Source organism: Colletes gigas, unplaced genomic scaffold, assembly GCF_013123115.1.
Source record: "Colletes gigas isolate AHSC1104 unplaced genomic scaffold, ASM1312311v1 Colletes_gigas_Sc00011, whole genome shotgun sequence".
In the NCBI taxonomy this organism is placed as follows: domain Eukaryota; kingdom Metazoa; phylum Arthropoda; class Insecta; order Hymenoptera; family Colletidae; genus Colletes; species Colletes gigas.
In genome coordinates this window covers 1627155-1651837 of record NW_025106640.1, presented here as the reverse complement: position 1 = coordinate 1651837, position 24683 = coordinate 1627155, and the positions used below count along the sequence as shown (strand labels likewise).

Genomic DNA, 24683 nt, shown 5'->3' with positions numbered 1-24683 from the left:
TAATTCGCTCCTCGTGCGTGAGGCAGCTATTCCCAGTTGCTCTAATCAAATTAATATTTATTACACGGGTAAAAACCCATTACTGTACGAGGGAAAGCATAATATTCCTACACTTGAGCTGCTTATAGATAAGCAATAAAGCAAAATTGATATTGAGACTCGTAGTTCGATTATAAATAGTGAATTTTTGAACGAGGGAATTTTAGTCGCAGAAAATTTGAGCCTTGTTGTATATTTATTAGCGTGCAAATCCTGTTAATATCGAAGATGAACGGCAATAGATATCGTTTGCGTGTCGCAACGATTGCTCGTGTAGGAGAATCAACATTACTGTAAAAAATGTATAGTTTGTGTTTGGTAAGCCCACTGTGACGCTTCCAACCCGAGAAAGGTGATTTTCTAAATTCAAATGTGTTGGTTTTGACCTGGAAGACTAGCTCTGTTCTTCACCCTTAACAATTGTGAACAATTTAATGAAAATTCGCGAATTTCTGATGTTAATTAAATATTATCGAGTGTACTTTGCCTTGGTCCACCTAGACTCTTGGCCTACAACCCCGTAGATCACAGATATCGTTTACAACCCCCTAGCTCTACCACTATCAGAGGGTTTTTGGAAGAGTAACTCCCTTATAGTTGCAACTCACAGTATCATTGTACTTTGACCGTAGTTTCGAAGCTTCTGGCCTTTGACCTCCTCATCAGTAAATCACCAACATTATTTCTACCCCCTGGCAGCGCTATCAGCATCGTTGAACTTGAAATAACTAGTCCACTCTTCGTTATCCCAGTTATGAGAGGACCAGGTGTTTAAAAGACTTGTCCAACCCAAGCATAACGCTTCTAGAATGTTTTCTCTTGGGTCTTTTCTTCTGACAGTCTTCTGACAGAGGGGGGAAGTGATTTTCGAAATTCACGATCATCTTTCGGCGCTGAACGAGCAATGATTCGCCCGGAGATGGAAAGTGACCTCCTTAATGGGAGCCTCCGTCGACAATATTTATTCGGCGTGTTCGAGTCATCGATTTCACTTTTGGCAATGGCCTCTACCGAATGTTCCCGGTAATTCTTGTCATTGTTTGCATACCTCGTGCGTTCGTGTCGCTCGAATATTCTCAACGGCCATCATCGTCGCACTTATGATCCCCTCGAGGCATATTACGAGTACTTTGATCGAAATCAGAACGAATGAAACAACTTTTGATATGTTCAAAAAGGAGTTTATAATAATATTTTTCTCTTTGACTCTCGAAGAATTGAGAGTCTCAAAATTTCTAAAATACAGTTGCTTCGGTTCGAAGGGAGATTTTTACGTGTTATTTCATTTCTCAAGTCTCTGATGGCCGATCTAGTAGTCTACAATCGTAATTATATCGTGGAGAGTAATAGATTCGATTATCGTTCGATCGTGGACGAAGCTTATTCGCGCTAAGACGAGTTACCGTACGGAGGATTAAGTTCCACCGTCGAACGACTTATCGAGCCTCGCGTTACCGTTGTTTCGCCACCTAATAGGAAACACTTTCACGATGGAACAGATAATACTGTGTTTAGACGAGTACGAAAAGGCATGCGAGACGACGAACGACGACCGGCTCTCGAGAGCTCGTTGTATCTATCGGCTTTCGTAATGTGGGAAACCTTGAGGCTTGCGCAAGCAGGCTCGTAAGAAAGTGAAATTGCAACGGAGAGTTCATTCATTTCAGGATCGTTCGAAGACCGATCGAAGTCCGTCTAAATTGCCACGTTCATTCGAATCGCACAACAACTCTGCTCTTCGATTATTTTTTCCATGTTTCAAATTCCTAAATGGCGACAGAAATTAGCAAGATTTTACTTTTTAAATGGAATATCTTTCTTTCATTGAATAAGTACTGAAAAATCCCTCTCATTTAACGTGAAATATAATTTAAAAGAAGAATTTCATCAACTAAAATTTTCAAAATTTTCTTCAAGGAAGAGATGTTTCTTTTTTTTAAACGTCCATTATGCATTATCTGAAATCCATTGTTTTCATACTCGTCACTGTAAATTTGAGTACTTTTTCTAAACTTGAATACGATTTTTGTTTTTGGCAGCCAACGATCGACGCGAGATTCATCGACGCGCTCTGTAACGGGGTCTTCGCGATCGCGGATCCAAAGACGTCGATGATGTAACGCTGACTAACGCGATTCGATTTACGTATTTCACGAGTCGATGTACGAACAAAAGGTTACCAATGAAAATTTCACGCGGTTCGTGTGAAAAATCGAAACGATCCGATTGCTCCACATTGAATCGATCAATTTTCGTCTTGGATCATCAGGGATCTCAGCGAAATTTAAACAGGACACAATTCGTGCAAAACTAGGCAGAGTCTAAGTCATCACTATGCTGCTGTCGAATTTGTTCAAAAAATGTAAACAATCTTCATTAGAACGAATATCGTTTATTTTTTATTTTGAGAATTGAATTTCAGAGTCTTCATTGAAAAATAAGAATTTACTCGATTGACGCCAAATTCTGTTTATTCTTTGCCTTAGAAGAATTCGTTCCAATTTTCTTTTCTTTTTTAAGAGTTTCAGTAAATCTTTCAGAACGATCGTCATCCTCGATCATCAGGGATTTCATTGAAATTTACACAGAATATAGTTCGTGCAAAACTAGGCAGGGTTTAAGTCATCACTTTGCTGGTATCGAATTTGTTTAAAAAGTACAGAGAATGCTTCAATAAGAATTTCATACGCAATTCTGTTTATACTTTGCCTTGGAAAGATTCGTTCCAATTTTCGTCTCTTTTCCACGAGTTTCGGTAAATATTTCGGCGCGATTGTTTCAAGAATTTATCGTAACGATTGTTCGAATGAAAATTCGTTGGAATGACGCCCAGCTCTGTGGCAACGTAATCGTGTGCCAGCGATTTCACGGCTCGCGCATAACGCTTTATCGCCGCGGACTAATCGCGGCTGCAACGGGATAAAAGAAACCGAGAGCAGGAAAGATTTCACGCGAGCATGTGATCCGATCGCGTGCAGCTGCCTGGAAAGTGAAAGTGAAGATGCCTTCGGGACGTTCTCATCAAGCGCGGTGGATCCACTCGTCGGGGGGATCAACTTTTGCCGACCTGCATTCGATTTCTAACGAGCCGCGTTGAATAAATCACCGCGAGTCGCTCGTACGCCGCGGACGTTGATCTATATGAGCTACCGAGATCGTCTCAACAAAAGGCTAATTAATGTTTCGCGCGTAGAATCAGCTGGTTAGATAATCGCCCGAACGGAGCTGATAGAGAAATCACGTGGAATCTCTTACAACGCGTCTCTATGAATTATCGCGCGGAAACATCGCGTGAAATCGAACGAGCGTTGCGTCACGGCACCGTGGAACACGAGATAAATAGAAAAACGAGAAATTACGATAATTGTTCGGTGTTTCGATCCTCCGTGGACACCAGCTTTAAAGCATTCGCGTGATTTTCTACCGAGGAGTTAAACAAAATCAATCTGGTCAGGATGCTTGAATTTTAATGTGAATATAAGTTCTGTAACAGAGTTTCCTTCTTGTGGATTTTTAAAAAACCTTAATTTTATGCACTTCTTTTGTGCATGCAAATATGAACAAAAAAGAAAAAATAAATAAAATTATAGTTGTAATATATTATTGGAATGTCGAAGATATTACTTGAATTTTTTCAGAATTTTTAAAAAACTTTTAAAAAAAAATTCTTAAATATCAGTACTCAAAATGTAAATCAAATGCAATGGTCTGTAGTCGATTAAAAAAATTTTACATTAAATTCTCATCATTGTCATTTTTATAATAACCGTGTAAAATTTTAATTTCTATTTTAATATCAAAGAGAACTTGTACTTCAAGTTGACTCGAGTAGAAACTATACTAATCATGTCTTTTTTATCAAATTAGTTCAAACAAAGTACCATTGAATAAACGTAAATATCGCTTTCGAAACAAAATTGAATGCTGTGAATATTTATGAAAACTCTGCATTTAAAAATGTCGTATCGAGAAACAGTTCGGAGGCTTTAGTTACGCTGAAACTCTTGCGAAAGTAGCAGGCGGCAGGCAGCAGTCTCTGCGTGAAACCTGCAGCCGTCAAAGTGTTAAGTGGTGTATTCTTTACTTAGCCATCCGTTTTATTATTCCATTTGGTCTTGTTGTTCCGTATCAACCGAGTCTCGCTAACTTTCGTCTTTCAATATTCCTACGGAATTCAGCAAACGCACCGGGGATCGCAAATTTCCAGAATATTTGCCCTACGGTACAAAAATGCAAAATTGCAATTAACTCGTTTTATATCTGCAATTTTTTTCTCTCGGATAAATTCGACGAACTCTTGGATTCGAGGATGAACCTTGAGTCGAGGACGAAACTGCATCGTAACGGTAGATTTACGAGTGGAATTTACGTTTATAGTTCGGTGTCATGGAGGCGACTAATTAGACAGCAATTTTCTAACTTTATCTGCGTGTTTATCAGATTCATAGCCTTTACGAGTTTACAACTTCCACGACCACCTGTTGGAGGCGAATATGTTTTATGATTAACCAATTCCCGTTTCCAGCAGTCTGCCTGTTTTGTTAACGGTTTATAATCTGCAATTTCATTTTTGGCTAGTTGATAATGATGCATAATTGTTTACGGTAAAATAAACCGAATTTTTGTAAAATTATACATTACTCTATCAGCAGGAATGAAGCTTCACTATTATTGAACATTCTTCACACTAGAATTTAAAAATATATCTCTAAATACGGAAAACTGTCATGGCGGCCAGGTCGTAGTATACGAATGGAACAAACCTAATATTCTGGGGTTTGTGTCCCAAATTAAAAATGATTTTCAAAACACTGTTCCCTTAAATTGCTACTTCAGTAGAAGCTCCAAACTCGGAATAAATTTCATAATTTGTTCGATCTATTGATAGTATTCTAAAATTAAAATTCTCAGTTGTATCAGAAATTAAAAATGATTTCTGCTTCGAAAGAAGTAAACTCAGAATAAATTTTCTAATTTGTTAAAAACTAAAATTCTGGAATATACAGTCGCGTGACAAATTGAAAATGATTTTCAAGACATCGTTTCGGTTAAGTTAAGAATGGAAAATTGTATGATGGAGACTTACTTCGGAGGGGTTGGTGAGCGCCGTCTTCAGGATCGTCCCATTAACTAGGTGACCCGAATGCGCGGGGTGACTCGGATGACTGGGGGTAGGTTGTGAGTTGAGCGGGTCGCCCGACGAAATTTTGTGATGATGAAGGAAACCACCAGCCAGCTGAGCGTGTTGCTGTTGGCTGTGGTGAGCTGCCGCAGCCGCGGCCATGTGCTTGTCCAGCATCGTCGAGCCCATGGTGCCTTTGCTTCCACCCAGGGATCCCGACCCGTTCACACCGCCAACGTTACCGCCGCCACCCATGCCACCCATATTCCCACCCACTCCGCTGGTTTTGTTACTCTTCTTGTGCTTTTTGTATTTCACCTGCAAAAACAAATCATCGTCCATCAACCAAGGACTAAGAATTAAAATTCTTCTCTGGCTACCAATAGTCTCAATCTGGACTCCATAGACCCCAAACTTCATCTTAAACGATATCCTGAATCAAATGCAACAAAATGAAGTATTTATACCCACCTTGTAAAGGTTATACACAGCACCAGAATTTCTCCCGCCAGGCATTCGATCTTCTCGAACCGCCTGAAGGACCATACCCTGTTCAATGCACTTTTTGAAACGACAGTACTGACACCTGTTCCTCTGGGCTTTCGTGATTTCGCAGCCGCCTTCCGCCACGCACGAGTACACCCGCCTGTTTTGTACAGTTCTCTTGAAGAACCCTTTACACCTGCGCACAAAACAATCCGCTCTGTCACAAGCCCCCCAAAACACCAAATCTCCGCATAAAAATTTTATACAGAAAATAAAACGCTTCAAAAGTATCGAACGATCCTTAAATATTGATCAAAGGTTCGAAAAGTTTAACGTTGAATCAAAAATATTTTCGTGTGCCCCCCCCCACAAAACATTCCAACGACCTTTTGTGTATTAATATTCGAGAGTCCCTCGATATTTTCGAAGTTATAAAATTGGAATTATCTTTGACTGGCGGTTGACCTTTTCGCAAACTTTTCGCGACACGCTTCGATCTATTCGCGAACCCGTGGCTTTTCAATCGGGACAGAAATTACGTCTCGTGTTCAGTTGTTACGTGTTTTTTTTTTTTAGTTCGAATCAACTTTCGAAGTTCCCCGTTCCTCGGGGGAATGCCCTGATACTTTGACCTAGAAACGGATTAAAGATTCATACGCGACGAATTACGGTTATACCGGGGATGCATCGGGGAACTCGTGGACTTTTCCAAAGTAATTTGTCGGGTTCGTACGACGCGACAATAGACGGAGTAAACGAGCGAGAAGAAACCGAGTAACGATACCCTGTAGTAACTTTAGAGGCTAATCAACCGCCTTGCAGAATGTATTAGAATGGGGAGCACCTTGAATATGGCCTTCCCCTTATTTCGATTTTTATTCAAAACTGAAGCAACACTCGCCCAACACAAAAATTAAAGAAAGCAAGTTTGATTGATAGCAAGTATATTAGCAGGAGAAGCTTCCTCGAGATAGACGATTATGATTGAGCTAATCTAAGAAGTAAATAAGAAAACTCGTCACGAAATGGCAAAGGATGAAGAACTCGATGGAACATTATTTCTATAAGAGGAAACACAACTATCGCCTTCGACTGGTCGTAAGTTTCACAGAAATGAGTAGACCAAGAAGGATTAAAATATTACTACCATAGAAACATAGTTAAAACTTTCATCGAGGGAAAGGTGCATGAACTTCGAAGCTTCGATTCCAGATTTCTATTCCTATCGAAGAAATCACGTTTCGCAGGGTCGACGATTACGATCGTGATCGTCCCATGGAATACACAAGCACGAGGAAATAAGAAAACGGGGAATCGTGTCACGAAAAGGCAATGGATGAAGAACTCGATGGGCGCAGACCATTGTTTACTACCACGGGAGGCCGTCTATGTATATTCATAATTCAACAGTGACAAGGTATCGTCGAGGAAACACGAAACCCATTGCCGGTGTACTGCGTTCGATGCAGAGACGCACGTGCAAGCTGGGAACAGCCAAAGGTCAGAGTTCGCCTCGAGGCACCCTTAAGGTCGTGACTAGTGTAACCCTAAGTTTCCCTCCGTGGTTCCGTCTAATTATCTCTAATTAAACGGTTTGCTCCAATCTTCAGCGTTCGCCATAGCGTCGACAACAAACGAGGCGTTTGGTGATGTGCTGGTTTGGTACCATATTTATGAACATCTGATTCGATTACTGGGCGTTTATAGAAACTAAGATTCGTGGAGATATACTTTCATATCTATTACAACGATATGGTCTCACTGGGACCACCGAAATATTTTTACTAGTTTCAATACACTGGGAAGAAGACTACCTTAGTCACCTAGTCAACTTATAGGTCTATCAGTTTTGAGATCTTTAATTTTGTCAATAATCTCTTCATCCATGTACTAAATGCGTTAATTCGATAACTTACCCCTCGCACGTGATGATACCGTAGTGCAAACCGGTGGCCTTGTCCTCGCAGATCATACAAATCATGGGCGTCTCGTCCTCCTCGTGCTCCTGAGGCGGCATAGGCGGGGCTGGTGGCGCGACCGACATCGACTGCGACGTCGACTCCGACTTGACCCCTCCGTTCCTCACCCACGTTTGACTGGAACCGGAAGCGGTCAGGTTGAGCGCCTGCATCTGCTGCGCGGCCGGCAGTTGCGTCAGGTCGCCGGCCCACAGCTTCTCCATGTTCAGTGGTGGGCCGGACAGGTAGGAAACCGACGACGGTTTGCCTCTGGACTCCTGTCCGAGGTTCAGGAGCAGCTGGGCAGCCGACTCTTCCGACGAGGAACAGGACGCTGCCGCAGCGGTGGTCGTCCACGACGCCGCCGGCGGTGGCACGGGGTCCAAAGGCGGCGCGGACCATATCATCGTCCTCACGCCGCCGATTTCGCCCATGATCACCGTAGGTGGTGGTCTTGGGGGTGCTGGCGCCGGCCTCTGCGCCGGGGGTTTCATCGTTTCGTCTGGAAACAAATATTCCATCGGTTAGAACAGGTTCAATCCTTGTAATTAAGTTGTAGTTAAGTATCTTCATGACGAAGCATGTTCACGATATTCTTGATCTTTCTTTAACCTCCTATTTGTCGAAGATTGTGAGAAGAATATCGCTGGTTCAATACCTAGGATACTTACTATTAGGGGACAAGGTGATGATCACCTGCAAACTAAACGACGCAAGGGACAGAACCTTCAACCTAACCCAGACCTAACCCTAGACTTTTTAGTTTCTTGGTTATTATTGGATAAGCCACTCACAGACCAAGTCCTTAAAGAAGCTAAGAACTAAAAATCTCAACAGTGGAGGGTGTCTCTAGGTGTCTCTTGGCCTCTTGCGTCGTTTACCTTGTACCAACATCTCCCAATAGCAGATGTCCAGTGAACTCATGTTCGACGAGGAAGAATACCAATAACTCTACAAGTTCACTTACACGATGACACCGTCGTAGTGGGCCCGCTGCTCGCGGAGGTGGCCCCGTTACCGCCGCTGCCCGGACTGCTGCTGAGGCTCGTGCTGCTGCTGGTGGACACGACAGAGACGTTCTGACCGTAGTTCACGGCGCTGCTGATGACCCCGTTGATCAGCTTCTGGGTGGCGAAGCCTTGGACGCCGGCGTTCTGCGACCAAAACTGATGATGGGCGAGAAGGTGAGGGGGCACCGATGGCGCCCTGGGCCTGGGTGGCGTAGGCGGTGTCTGCGGCTGTTGTTGGACGCTGTGCGTGGTGCTCCCGCTGGGACTCATGTTCTGGTTGGAATTGTATTGAGATGACGGGCTGCTCCGGTGACTGGGTTGACTGGAGGTCTCGGAACGACCGCCGCCGCCGCTGCTGCCGCCGCCTCCGCCGTCGAAAACCGAGTTGTCGGACTCCTCCTTGGTCTGGGCGGAGGACAGGTCGCCCTTGTCGGGGCTGTCGCTCCTGGAGGTCGCATCCTGGGGCATCGGAGTCGTGGATACCGTCTGGAGCGGCGAATAAGGCGACGATCTGGTTGGTGCCGGTGTACCGGAACGTTGCTGCTGATGCTGTTGTTGTTGTTGCTGCTGTTGGTGGTGCTGCTGTTGCTGCTGCTGTTGGTGGTGCTGTTGCTGTTGTTGCTGCTGCTGCTGCTGCTGTTGGTGATGCTGTTGCTGCTGCTCTTCGACGACTCTGAAGCCCACCATCGAAGTGGCGTCCGAGAAGACCGAGTCGGGCGACGCACGGTCCGAGCAACCTGTGTCCCGTGCCTCCAAGCCACTCGCCGCGCCACTTCCTCGCAGAGGGTCTCTCCCTGGGCTCGGGATGCCTAGCAGATACTCGCTTTTGACTTTGACCACGGGGCAGCCCGGCGAGCCCGGCATGGTAGCCTCCGGCGACAGGGTCGAGGTGTCGGCCATGCTCTCCCCTGGAGCAGGAAAGTTTATGGGTGAAGGAGCGTCCGCCGGCTGGATCCCGAGCGGCGAGCCTGCTGATCCGAGGGATACCGGGGAGTCTGAGAAATAAGGCGTTGATTGTACGTTTATACTCGATGGAACATTCGGTTATGCGCTTAGCTCAACGCCACGATCGCGGATGAGCCACGATTTGTCCTGACGGGTGTTGTGTGAACATGATTTTTACTGCTGTCTGTTTGATGGTAATGGCGATGGTGGACGATTTGCGAAACGATTTATAGCTTTTACGATTCCTAAGCGTACAGTGGAACACGCTAGAGAAGATCCTTGGCAAGCGAGAGAAAGCTTACACTCTTTCCCCAGATGTCCCCTTCCTTCGATTACGAATTTTGCTGCTTCACAGAGCAGTCGTAACTAAGAGACACGTATTCTTTTAGTCCCCAACTCTTAACCTGTGGAGCACTTATTTTTTAACAATATTATGGCGCCGATTTGCTGGTGCAGGAATCATCAGGACTCGTAGTCGGTCGAACGCTTGCGAGAGAGTCAAGAACACAGCCCTCTGGCGGCGGAGATACTACTTATCGTTAAGGCGGTGTTTTCCAAGATTGGAGGCATAAACCCTCGAAGGAATATCGCGCTACAATTGTGATAGCTTCTGAGGGGGGTAGTAAAAGACTTTCCGAATCGATTTGACGACAGAAACGTCCGCCATTGCAAGCTCAATCTACAGGGACCGTTCCAGCGTCGAACTCACGAAGCGTATAAATTATTGAACGGAAGACGCGCGTCTGTAAATAATTGCCAGCGATCCGAGGACGTTCTAATGGAGATGAACACGTTATTTGCATTCTGTTTTGACACTGCGCGGCGCATTGTTCGTTACCGTTCGCGGGCGATTGGGCAACTAGCGTTTCATCGGGCATTAACAACAATCGTCGCGATTCGTACGCGATTACGTAACTTACGTGGGACGAAATTCTTTTAAACTATATATTCGGTTCAACGATCGCGTAACCGTCTTGAACCCCGATGTTTCGCGTTAATGGGCTTGGTCCTCGGGGGTTTCAGGCGTTATGAAAATGTTATTAATCATTCGCCGGCACGCCGGTGGTCTATCACGATGGTTAATAGTATTTATCGCGCCCCGCTGCCAATCCGCTGTTTTATAACGTTGACAGGCGCGTTTCGAAATTCTTCCTATCCGTTCGAGGATCGAATCGCAGGCATAGTGCATCGATAAACCTTTATCTTCGCGCATTGTCTCTTTCGCCGGGCCTGTTATTACCGCCGTAACGTTTCAGGAACTGACTGATGGCGTACACGATGATTATAGTATCTGGGCCGTGCTATAATTCCAAACGGAAATCGTTCTTTTCCTTATTCGCGTTATTATTGATTTTCTAAAAAACTAAAGCTTGTTTCGTTAGATCGAATCCAAATCAAATAAAAACGCAGATTTTCACGATAAACAGATTGCTCCAATGGTCTACGAAATGGCGTTCGGTTCTAAATCAACGTTTGCTCGCGTAAAGACTGGATGAAACTAAGCAGACCCAACGCGATGCAAAAATTAATCCCGTACGCCTCTCGACGAGTAAAAGTTTCAGCTTCCCAGCAGTTTTACCTGCGAAGGTTGGAAGAGGGCTGCGATCACGTAACTTGCGTGGCTTTAAGATCGTTCAGACACGGATTCCCTCCAGTTTCCACCATTTTATCGCGTCCCCGAGGGTGCTGGAAGCGTCTGAGATCGCACGTGTGCGGTGGATATTTTCGCAGCGAGCGCGAGAGCAATTTACGCGACCGACACGAAAGTGTAATACTCGCTCGGAGTGGCTGGGATCGTGGAAAGGATGTGGGACTATGACTGTTCGTGTAGGTCAAGGAAGGAATGCAGTTGACAAGGCCGAGTTGTGATTGTAGGTACCTAGGTTCCAGTTTCCAAGCTATTAATAGCGCCGATCGCCGTGAATATCGGTTCCCGCGGATTATTTATCGCGTTTTGCACGTTCGACGGTCAAAATTTCGCGGGATGAGGAAAAATGAGGGTTCACAATAATTATTCCCCCCTTTCAATACGTTCTATCTTGATTTAACCTCTGAATTAATTTATTTATCCCACTGAAAGATAGTTTCTCTTCTTCGTCTTTGAGGAGTCGAATTTCAACATACTCTTCGTCAAATATATCAAAAATTTACTCCAATGGCCAATTTCTGTATTTATTTAATTATTTCTATGGCACATGTTCACCAAAATGGATAGAATCGTTTTCTATTAACCCTTTGCACTTCAACAACTAGCAATACCAATTGCAATTTTGTAATATGACACAAAAATTATAAATATAATTTTATTTGTATATTTTCTAAATTCAATTTGTGTTTTCGTAAATGAAATCGTGATATGGTACGATTACGCGAATAATAGAGTGTTGAAATAAGACGAGGATAAGAATTGAAAATGATCGTAACCAGTCACAGAACGGAACTATTAATTACTATTAATTTAATCCATTCTGTGAATTCTTTCTTGGTACATTGTCTTCTTTTTGTCCGTCATTTGATTCCATGTTTCGATATTCCGATCGCGTACAGAGTCGATTAATCGACAACGTCAGCGCCGAATGACGAATCACGATGCGCGATTAACGAGACGATCGCAACGACGATTAATAGGCCGATCAGGAAGATGATCGGTCGCGTCGAAGCGGCGACTCACGGTCATGGATCTTCTGCGCTCCCAGCGTGTGGTAGCGGGTAATTACTACCGGTAAAACGAGGCGACATTGTCTTTTATCCCCAACAGGAAGCAACTCTTCAGTTTCTCTCGCGAATTTTCGAGTCATTCGACATAATTGCGTTGGGGTCTTTCGTGTTCGATAAAATGGAGATTGCAAGCATGAAATAAACAGAGAACAAGGTGGACGATGTCGTGTGTAAATAATGTAGAATTTTTCCTAAAAGGCCCTTCGAGTTTCAACGATTCTTTTGAGCTACGATTCACCTAATAAATATTAACGTTTATTTCGAAATTTATTCAACGGAGACTATTTTGAGGAATTCTGTACTAAGTCTATTCTTATTTATAATGTGCAAAATTTTTGTTGGTACGTTGTTTACCGAATAGCGAGGAGCGACAGTCCTTCGAATCGTAGCAGCAGTATCGACGTTGGAATGTTACGCACGGACATACTGTCAGCTGCGAGCAAACGTAACGATGGAAGTCGAAATAGCTCTGATAAGGCGGCATCGAGTAACAGTTATAGTGACACGGACACGGATAAGGCTGGAGGCTGTCCAGCGGCACCCTTAAGTCCATATTCAACGAGCTCCAATTCCCCATCCAACGGAGATTGTCCAAACACGCGACGTACATGCTGTTTTTCAAGTGAAAATTCATTCTTCCCATGAATTTAAGATCATTGTCATCCTGGTCTAACTCTAACAGGCACTTCAGAAATCGTTGCACACTTTTGTCTTTCAGTCTCTCGTTTTTTAAAAAAGCATTTAGAATTAGCGTTATTAACGAGATTTGTATAAAATTTGTCTGTTCGTAATTAAATTGAGCTCGAGAGTTCGTAAACGTTTCGATGATAGCAAGAATCGCGAAAAATTTATTAAATTAAATGTACGTTTAATTTGTTTATTTGTGTAGCTTTTGTTGCAAATATTTTTATTGTCCATACAGTCTCTTAACGATGATTCTTGATTTCTGATTTTTTTGGAAGTCTATTAAAAGTTTTTCACACAATTTATCACACGAGGGATACAGTCAAGTAGTATGACACATCACTGGTCAGACGTAGCATTTCGTTTCCTTATTGACGTTAGCACTCGATCGAAATTTGAAGGGATTATTGTCGAAGTTCGTCTACAAGTATGTCAAGTGAGATTTTAGATGTAACTAGAGAAGGTTATATCGAAACAAAAACCATAGACAGAAAATAAATTAAATTTTCTTCGTATTTCTTTCAAAGCAAAGTGATTCTGTTTCATGTGTCAAGTGCTTGGCTCTGAATCAAGAACTGAATTATCGAACAGTCTATTCCGATCCGACGAGACGAGCCAGTAAATGTAAACAAACGTGTGTGTACAATAAACGATACAAACGAAATATGTAATATGATCGATAAATAGATATTCAGGAACCAATATAAGATTTCTTATTTCACTTTAAATAAATACTCGACGTTTCTATGAGTACATTGGATATTTCTGATCCATAAAGAAGCATTTGCATTTGCAAAATATTTTGATCTTTCCAAGTCTGTATCAATAAAACACGAGTACAAATCGAAAACTAAATCCACTGTGTTTATAAAAAATAAACAGTTGTTCAAAGTGGCGTCCTTAACATGACGTTTCAATTTCAGGAAGATCGGTGAGGGTGTACCTAAACCTCGAGTTTCGATCTGTTCGAAACCGTGGAAACTTTCAGGATGCTCCAATAATTGTATTTTCAACCACCACGATGGGGATCGAACCATCGTAACACGTTAATTGGCAGACCAAACCCCTTAAATTGTCCATGAAAACCAAACTTTATCTTGAGACACTTGGCAAACCCACGATTTGTCATAAAACTTATTTTTAATTTAAAATTCAAGACTTCTGTCTAGATTTATTTTCCATCCATTCGAGCATTCCATATTGTTTCGTTCGCCAGCGTCACAGTGTTCGAAAAGTATATTTCACTGTTAACATTAATTTTGTTTAATAATTTTTATGTTATTTTATGTTAAATGAAAATTAAATTATTTAATTAAAGAAAAAATCGAATATTATGAAAGTTTCACTGCTGCATAACATTTTGAATTATACAATGTACGTAAATAATGAAGAAAATAATAGAAAATAGGAATAATAAGAATAAGATGCGCTAACTTTAAAGTTATATTGTTAAAAAAGTATTAATACGTATCAATCTGGTAATTTCTGTTCCAAAAGCATATTAAAATTGGTTCTGTTTGATTACCTGTATTTAAAACTATAATAAATTTTGATCAATTGTTTTTATACCAAAATAAAGTGTGTGCTGTGCAAGATTCATAGAGCACAAAATGATCCTAATATCATTATTTCCCAGAAGACAGATTTCTAAGAATAGATTTCAAATGAAGATCCTCGAGAATTTGCAATCTTAACGAGACCTAAAGTAAACTGATTGGAGATGGTGAAAAATTGGACTCTTTTACGTCTAAATCGTCGTTTTCGAACACTGTGCGCCCCTCCGTTCCGTTCGACGCTTTCGTCACCGTGGAATTGCGTCGCAGCACACGCTGCTTCGGTGCATGACGTTGGCCGCGCGTGGCCTCGGAAAGAAAGATCAATGATTCTCGGGGGCAGCCGGCGAGCCTCGATCCCGGAACGCGTGTCCCTCGAAAAAAAAGGCTCATTCATGCCCGCGATGGTTCCGCGTGCGTCGCGCCGCGGCGAGAAATTCCGTCGATGACGCGACGCCGACGGAAACCGCGCTCGTCAGCGTCCCCCCCGTGGGTCCAGTGTCGGCGGTATCATCCGGCAAAACAACGGTCCAGGTTCACCGTCGCCACCATCGATTCGGCTTCCCGCCAACGGCAGTCTCTGACCTTTGCTCGCCAGTAGGTCGAGGGTCATTGGTATCGCTCGTGTTCGTAACCTCTGACCAAAAAATCGATGCAGCCATCGAGCACCCGATGGCTCGAAACCATTGGCGATCCGTCGCAGCGGTTCTCAAACACACGACACGATGCACCACTGGGACCTCGCGAACCACAGGTGGTCCAAAGTTTCCCTATTCGCTCGCCACGGTGCTACTCGGAGGAGGTATCTCCCTAAGTCAAAATGGCTACTGCAGCAGTTGTCTACCGTTTAAGAATCCCTGCCATGTTGGAACGGTGAATCGATCGCTGGGTGGAGAGGTACATTTCGTTGTTTCTGATTTTTGGAAAACACCCGCGCACTCTCGGCGGTGACGCGAAGAAGAGAAGGGTTCAGAGATTTTTCCACGTTGTACGATCTCGCGAGAAATGTATCGTGCTTGATGGGACACGTCTCGCCATGCTTGCACGAGTTCAGACGAAGCCGAACTAAGCACGACGGGTGCACGTCCGGGAAAACCGCGTGGGTTGGATACTCTACCCTGCACCGCTGCCAGCGACCGCCACCCCCTCTTACAGGATCCGTGGCGTCCCCCCCTCGTCCTACGACGACGTCTGAACCACCCCCGCGGTAACCAATCCTATTTAAACGGTGACACGAAACCGAGCCCAAGACACCACGGGGGAGGAACGCATTAGGGTAGAATCAGCGGACCTGTGGCACGTGGGGCGATTTACTATTTTGGATGATAATTTTACTGTCAAAATTTGTCAAAATAAGTTACAACGAACGCGATATTATTTGTATAAAATTTTGAATTCTGTGTGTTTGTGATTTATCTCCGACGAGAAGTACGAGGATTGATCAGTGGAGGTATCCTGTTGTGTCAAATTTTTGTATTTATACTGCTATTACGGTGAGCCTAATTAATATGGTCTAGCTGTTGATTGAAATATAATTCAATTAGTGATTATTTTTATTCTTATAGTGTAAGATGTTCACATCCTCATGGGAAATGTTTAAAACGAGTTTCTTTCTAATTATAAGATTGTTGAGTTTGCTCTTATATTCTTAAAATTATTATGCATAGAATTGTCAAATACGAGGGAGGTATTTAAATATCATTTTGACTCTGACTATAAATAAAGCGTAGGAATTTTATATATTTTATTTTTTGTTAATAAATTGTATTACTACATTACTCATGGATGTGTTTGTTAAAAAACGAAAACGAATTTTTACGAAAAATCGACAATAGGTGCAGACATTTTTGGGCGAAATTAAAAAATTTCAAATCAATCTGAAAAAATTATTTTTAGCTAGGGGGGTCAACTACAATCATTTTTGGTGAAAAGACATACCCCCAAAATCCTACGTACTTTCGAGAAAAAAATTCTTTACCGAAAATTTAATGTCTGACCATATATCACATTTTTCCCTGAAATTTCATGCGAATCTTTAAAACATCATAACTTCTGAACGGAATGGACGATTTTATTGTTTAAAAAGGCAAACGACGCGTATTTTAGTGGAGAATATGTAGAGTTTCTAAGAATATTGGAAAAGTTGTTCCTTGACCCCGTAAACTGAGAAAAACCCCATACAACTACTCAAGTTTTCAAACGACCATAACTCCTAGAATAGTGAATATATTTCAATGAAACTTTTATCTGAAGTAGAGCTCATGAGTACCTACAAAAAAGTATTAGACAACTTTTCTGTAGGGCGTCAAGCAAATTTATTAAAAATGAGAAACTAATTTTTAAGAAAAATCGACAGGGAGTAGGTACCTAAATTTTTCGGCGAAATTAAAAAAATTGAAATCATTCTGGAAAAATTATTTTTAGCTAGGGGGGTCAATTACAACCATTTTTGGTGAATAGACATACCCCCGAAATGTTATCCATTTTCAAGAAAAAAATTCGAAAAGGTACGAAATTTTTCAACAAAATTAAAAAAATTATTTTTACCTAGGGGGGGCAAATACAACCATTTTTGGTGAATAGACATACCCCCGAAATCTTACCCATTTTCAAGAAAAAAATTCGAGAAGGTACGAAATTTTTCGACAAAATTAAAATATTTGAAATCATTCTAAAAAAATTATTTTCGGTTGTGGGGGTCAAGTATAATCATTTTTGGTGAATACACATACCCCCGAAATTCTATGCATTTTCGAGAAAAAAATTTAGGAATGTGCCTAAATTTTTCGACGAAAAAAAAATTTCGAATCGTTCTAAAAAAATTATTTTCGGTTGTGGGGGTCAGTTACAAACATTGTTGGTGGATACACATACCCCCGAAATTCTGCGCATTTCTGAGAAAAAAATTTTTTACCGAAAATATAATGTGTGGCCAAAAATAAAAAAATTGGCCTATCATTGGCCAACAGGAAACTTAGTGGACAGGTACTAGAGTGGGGGATGTCAACACAGCCTGGCCTTCTTTCCACGAAAGCACACTACAATACTATTTACAATCAAAGTGATTATTGGATACCTCCCTCACATGTGACAATTTTATACTAAAACATAAGAGGTCCCAATTGAATATTAACTCTATCTGTTTCATAGACAATATTACCAACGAACGAGACACTATGTTCTAATTGTTTACTTCGCATAAATATCAAGAAAATTAGATACCTTCGTGGTAAGGTTGCACGTCCCATGCAGAAGAACAGATACGAATTTATCGTAACCGTTATGTAAATAAACCGTGATCTATTTTATTGCAAAAGGCGTAGAACTAGATATAATTGGAGTAGATTCAAGAATTTTACCCGCGTAGATGCGCGTCGGTTAGACATAATAAATTCGCACGCGAGCAGTCGGGTTCTAAAAGCTGTGCTTGTATAATGACACGCTCTCGAGCGTTTATGGTTTTCAAAGCGGAACAGATGAAGTATGATTGATGTTATAAACGCGCCTCGTATACGATGTACAGCGTAATATACGCAGGTTATGAAAATCGGGGCAATAAGGGTATCAAATATGGCATTATGGGCGGCAACTAATCATTATAGTTGCGCTGACCACTTTCATGACTCGTTCTGGGTATTCTGAATAAGAAAAGATTGCCCATATGCTGTGCGCTCCCGGCCAGACAATGATATACGATCCTTCTCAAAGACATGATTACGCCTGGGCTGTTGAAACCTCGATACGCATTGTTTCGCTTGTTTCAAAATTAATGATTCTTTTACACGAGACTTGGACAATTAAAGATTTACGATCCGACTTTACGAGCACCGGTGATACACGATTTTTTTCACCGGTTAAACACCGCTTTCCCAGTATTACTGAAGTAAATATTTGTTAACAATATCGAGTCGATCATTTCAGGGAAAATTTTAGACAGAATCCATTATAATCAACGTTGTTACTTTTACAGTGCACATTGATCGTAACGAATTCTGTGTACAATTTTAAATTAATATACATGTAATCCTCCTGTAACACGGTTAATTGGTTTTGATTAAAATTGGAGGAAGTCCATTTAAATCCAATGTTTCGACTTACATTTTTTGGTTTTTATATATCAACGAGAGAACAGTGTTACATGTTTATTATGCAACGTTAAAAAGAGATGCGTTATGGGAGGATTACCTGTTACCTAAACACGATAATAACGCTTTTAAACGCGAGTGTGAAGTTTGATTTCAGAGGTTCGTTATATAAAAATTTATCCATCGTCGAGTAATGAGTAATGACAGATGTGTACATCGAGGTTTTGCGACGCGTTGACGAGGGGGATACCGAATTTTGTTTTAATAAAAGAGGAACGAAATGGCGCCTTACCGTCACTACTACATCGGGAGTCGACCTTTCTCCTTTTCAACTTGAGGTCTTGAAACAAGCTCATGTTGTCTAGCTCACACGGGCTGCTCGTAAGGGTCATAATTCCTGGAAAAAACAAAATGTTACGCAACGATTAGTTTCGTTCGATCGATCGTGACCGAAACGCGCTATTTCAATAGGCAAGTTTCACATGGGGGGGGGGGGCAAGAAAAACTATTTGCTAATAAATAATTGATCCTAATTCACGATGTTCGCGAGATCCTGGGGATCAAACCCGCGATTGGTACGTCTCGTCGGTGTCTGCCACGAAAAGCGTCTTCATTAATCACGGAACGTCCAGTCACGTTCTTTTCGCGCTATAGTGCACGTACAAACAGTCAAGCGTTCGCGGAGAATTACATTTTCAGACCTGGATAAAAACATACTTTGTTCGAACAACGATCACGTTTCTACCAAAGCTGTGTCTTTTAAAGTTATCAAAATTGTATGGTCTTTTTATAGTTCGTTTTTCATTTACGAGGGTTCAGACGGGAGAAATCTCACAGAAGCAACGACTGAGACTTGGCGTCGCGACGAAGAATTGAAAACTAACGTTAAAAAATGTATTCAGAGCATGCCAAGAAAGATACGAGCCGCCATTCACGCCAATGGAGGTCCTCGTAAATAGCAATACATAGTCCCAAAGTATTTGATCTCTGTTCTTTTCTGGTACAACCAATACATCAAGTTTTTATCCAAACAATATGTGACAAACTTCATATATATATGTGCAATTTTAGTATGTGTGGTTTAAAAATTGATCAAATAAAAAAAGTAAATAGTCTGTGATCCTCGAGCTGGTTAACTACAATTTTACGATAGAAACGAAGAGTTATTTAAATAGCTGTTGAATGAAGTGTTTTGTCACGAATAAAAATTTGGGAGTCTCTGGCGTATTCGATGAATGTTTTTTCGACGCATGAGGTGTCAGGATCGTAGGTTTGCAAGACGTTTCGCGGATAGTGCTCCAAGTCATCATGCTCGGGCCGAGGATATCGGCTATCGCAAAGAGAACGGACTGAATGTGAAAGTACGTGTGTCGGACGCACGCGTTCGCGATTACGGCGAACGCATAGTTCACCATTAACCCCTCTTTAGCCAATAGCATACAATTGGATCGTTGCATGGCAGTATCTTTCAGCGGTGCAACGAATAGAACCATGCGATTCGATGCACATCACCGTGTCACGATCGTGTGCAAGAGCCTCACGGAATCTTCCTGTTCCTCAGCCAATAATCCGCGATACAATCCAGCGAAACAACGTTCCCCAAAATGGCGGGATCTGGCCCCCTCAAAAAAGGGAGGAAACTTGTGATTCAAACAAAAAAAAATATCTTGAAAATACGATCTATAAACGTAGTTTGAATCTTTCGAATCATGCACTTGGACGTTCAGGTGAATTTGATTATTATTATTTAACTATAATATTACGTTTCATCACTTTTCATTTTAGGAACTAAAATAATTCTCAAGCTGAAACTTTAAAGGAAATAAATTTGAATTTAATGAAATACTAAGAAAAATTTTAATCAATATAGTTTAGGATCGTTAAAGATCAAAGTCTAGGTCTACCAATCGACGTATGAACAACAAAGTTTGCCAAAGAATAATGCTTGCACCGAGTCTCGTAATAAATTCTGAAATCACAATTAGTTCCCAACAGTCAGGGAAGAATGTTTCGATAAAAGGAGGGGTACAAGGACACGTTACGTTCGAATAACAGAAAGTGTTCGTACGAAGAAAGTTGTATCGTCGTAAAGAGGCGTTGTCCACGAGCTATTCTCATCCTCCGAATTTTACGAGTCGACGTTGGACGAGAGACTGAGAGTCGTGTCTGCGACGTTTGTTGCACCAGGTCAGTTTAATAATACCCGTCCACTCATCTGGGTGTTCTGATAATGATAAATCGCGTCTTATCGCGCGCTGGCGGCCTCGCCGTAATTAATAGCGAAGTAAGATAGAAGACAGGAACGGTTTAACGATCGTCGCGAGAGAAACGGTCTATGACACACCATGGGTCGTTTTAATAAACGCGATGTCGCGGATAATACGGGCCAATCGTCCGCGATCTCTCGAATGCAACTATATTTGCATCCCGTGGCAAGTTTGATTCCGCACTTGCTCGAGACACTGTTGCACAGGCTACTGGAGGCATGATCGATGGACTTAATTCACCGAGTTGCGTTCCGTTGGGTCGGGAAAAATGTCAGGAAAGTTTCGAAATGTTAAACTGCCCGGACCTTTCGCGTATTCCTCAGAATTTCCAGGCCAATTTTTCCCGGGGCGACATTTTTTCGTCACCCGGTTCGAGGTCAGAAAGTGGAAAACCTGATAGATCATTAAAAACAACGATAAATTGAATTACAATCTTAAATTTATTTGCAAACGCTCAAAATTAAATGTTTAATGTATCGTTTGCCTCGGTACCAGTTGTTTAAAACGAGTTTTAAAAGTTCGAGCACGAGATCAGCCTTCGAATCACCCTAGATGCGATTCGCCCTCAACTTTGCGGAATTCCAAATTTAAAGGCTACCATCTGACACTAATCGATCGTGGACATTGGCTTGCTACCAACCAGAGTCTTTCTGCGCTCAAGTTTAAGTAAATATTTGCAAATCGTAAAATCGTGGCGGAACTTTCTCTTCATCCACGGCTACCGATGTTAAGTAATCTCTCTTCTGTTCCTGTTTCATCATGCCTCACGTCGAATACTTATCGCAGAACTTAATAGTTTCCTTGCTAGATCGTATCTTACAGTTTCGTTTTAAAAATTCACAATTTTCAACCCCTCCTTTGCATACGAGGCCTCGATTTCTGCATAGAAATATTTCATATTTTATTTTATACACAAAGTTTAAATTTCTCTTTTAAAAAATTGCAAACAATTCGTACAGAAAGTTTCTATTTTACAACTATTTCGAAACTATTTTTTTTACTAAACGAGCATTCTATATTATATTATTTCGTTTTAATCAGAGTTTCTATATCTTCTCGCAGACACGGTTTGTAATTTTACTTTACGCGTATAGTTTCTATTTTTCCAAGCAAACTTCGTGTTTTATTATTTTCTTCCGCGTACTAAGTGCTGTACTCGAGAAAGTACAGAAATAAATGAGTCACGAGCAAACTCGCGCCTGGATCGGACGCCCAAGTTGCACCTAATCGCGTTCTGCCTAGATAACGCTGTTGCTCGAGGGTGCAGCAACTTTGCGCGAGGAAAAATCAGGCCCTCAGTTGGCTTTACAAGACAAACACGAGTGCTGGATAAATTGCAGTCATAGTTTACATTCTTGCTGTGAAAATATTTACGTAAACTGTCCATCTCATACACGGTTGCTATGGGGGTTAGGACTACGGGACGAATGCTTCCGTATTTGAGCGCGAACATTTAAATTGTGGGGTCCATCGTTTTTCGTACTCGCCGCCAGAGGGACCGTTCCTCTCACAAGCACTCGATTATATCCAGGCGTTTAAGGCAGGGTCTGCTAGGACCCCCAAATGAAACATTCAAATATAGATTTAGTGTAATATTGAACGCTGTTTCGACTACTAATGTTAATATATAATATATGATATTCGAATATTAGTTGATTCGCTGTTTTATTCGCGTTGTGAATGGCGCCTAAGCCGGCAACGGTAGCCACGTGGGCGAGCGTGTGTGCGTCGGTGATCGCGCGCGACGCCAGATGGCGGTATAGGTGCACCGTCCCACGAACGGTGCGCATCCACGGGACACGGTTGCGCGCGCATACGCACACCCGTGCTCGCGAGGCGGCACTGACGCGAGTGTACGTGGTGCAGCGGGGTCCTTGCTCCCTGGCGTATGTGGGTCAGCAGTCTCACACACACCACCGTTCTTGCGTAACCAATGCATGCACACGACCGGGAGAGCTGCCGACGTTGCACATGCACACACCGAGACGGAAAGTGCAGCCAATGCACTAACCTACGGTCTCTTCTTGAGAGGCCGACTGCTCCGACGATCTCGTTGTGTGTACACGCGCGCGTGCTTGCGCGTCCACGGCTCCGGTGTCGGGGCTCAAAGCCGCGCGCACAAGCCCCCGGCTATCTCGGCCAAGCTTTTTCGAGGTTCACCCCTCCGATACCCGGTTGGTATTTGCTTCATTAAACGCAACGTTGTTGCAAGGAGGAAGAGGAATCGCGGTGCTTCTAGATCCCTCCTTTTTCGACGGCGTTCCGTTCCTGTCCCCCCTCCCCTCTCCCATGCTCGATCTATCCATCCCCACCCCTTTGTTCCTCGCGTGGCTCCGTGTTTCTAATTGAACGTCGGACGTCGCTCGATAATTGTCAGGTTGTGTAACGCGTTATTACCACGTTTTAGGTGCGTTACGCGGCCGACGCCGCCTATACCAGCGCGAGATTAACCGATGAATTTGTACAGCTGTCTGGCACCCGAGGAACTGATGTACAACTATTTGTACGCGGAACGAAACGGTTTCGGGATGCTGCGCGGTTAAGATGCGCGATAGGTTACATTTACTTTCGTTCGCGTTGAATTAATTTCGCGACTCGTTCGGCGCCGATGGACGAATTATGAAAGAAAATTTGAGGGTTGTACTGTTTTTATTTCGGTAATCGATGGAACGAAATAAACGCGACGTTTCGTATACGCTTACATAACAAAATGAAAGGTTAGAGACTTTGTTTTATATAATAGGAGAGCAGAATGATCGTCGATCGGTATTACTTTCGGCAGGTTGCATCATACTCGCATAAATATTTTCCTTCTCGTCGTACAAACAATGCAATTATTTTCGCCAGTCTATTTCCGCGCGGTATGATAATCATCGAATCAGGAAGCGCGTTTGCGTAATTCGAGTCCCGAGCGAAATGCATTTAATAACCGATTAATTACGTACAAATTCTAGGTATCTGAATTCGAGTCACGAAACGATATTATTCGAAACGAGGAACACTTTTTAATCGCTAGGAGTCGTACTCGAATTTTAATTGAGAAGAAAGTACGCGTTATTAAAAAAACTTGAATTACTTAGTTATTCGAAATTCTAGGTGTTCCTAACGATCGAATTAGTTAATTATTGTTTGTTACAAACACAGATGGAAGGATAGTCGAGATAGTTCCTTTTAATGCTTTCACGTTATCTTGCAGGAAAATCGAGTATAAAATTCTTATTGGATTAACATACGCGGCCGGATAAATATTTATTTGTTAGGTTAACGACGAACTAATTGTAGATTTTCAAAATTAATTCTTCTGGCAATAAAATGAATTAATTTTTAAGAATTGTTTATTACTTATTTCTGTAAATGCACGAGTTTTGCACACAGAAAATAAAAACAAAATACATGTATAATAGAAAAGAAAGAAAGATGCAAACAGGTAGAATTAAGATTCTGCAATGGAACTCCATATTTCGATGGTTTAAAATCGTTTTGCGTTATTTGCCGAAGAACAGTTCTATTTGGAAAGTGAAGTAACGGTGAAAGAAAACGTGTTACACGAGACATTATTCGCAAGCAGCGTCGAATAGAAAACCTCGTAACTCCCGCGTGACATATTTCCGTCAAGTTGGTACCATCATCGCGAGTACCATTGAAACGGAACGCGTAATTTTATGTACCACGTAGATTTTACCGCTATAGGGGCCGACGTTGGTGAAAGTGACTCTCCCACGCCATGACATCCTAGATCTACCGTTCCCCCCACCATACGCGTCTGGCTTTGACTCTCTGTTTCTCCTAGTCCCAGAGTGATGGTGGGGGTTAGCG

General features: G+C 42.2%; 1 protein-coding gene across 1 annotated transcript in view; it reads right to left on the bottom strand.

Annotated features, from left to right (window-relative positions):
• The window catches only part of LOC122398515 (hormone receptor 4-like), a 35549-nt gene that overhangs the window by 4399 nt on the left and 6467 nt on the right, over positions 1-24683 (bottom strand). Inside the window, exons 2-6 of the mRNA XM_043398450.1 lie at positions 18893-18997; positions 8573-9610; positions 7564-8107; positions 5633-5843; positions 5126-5479 (exon numbers count right to left, since the gene is read on the bottom strand). Coding sequence (XP_043254385.1) covers positions 5126-5479; positions 5633-5843; positions 7564-8107; positions 8573-9610; positions 18893-18997 — 2252 coding nt within the window. The remainder of the gene's footprint in view (positions 1-5125; positions 5480-5632; positions 5844-7563; positions 8108-8572; positions 9611-18892; positions 18998-24683) is intronic.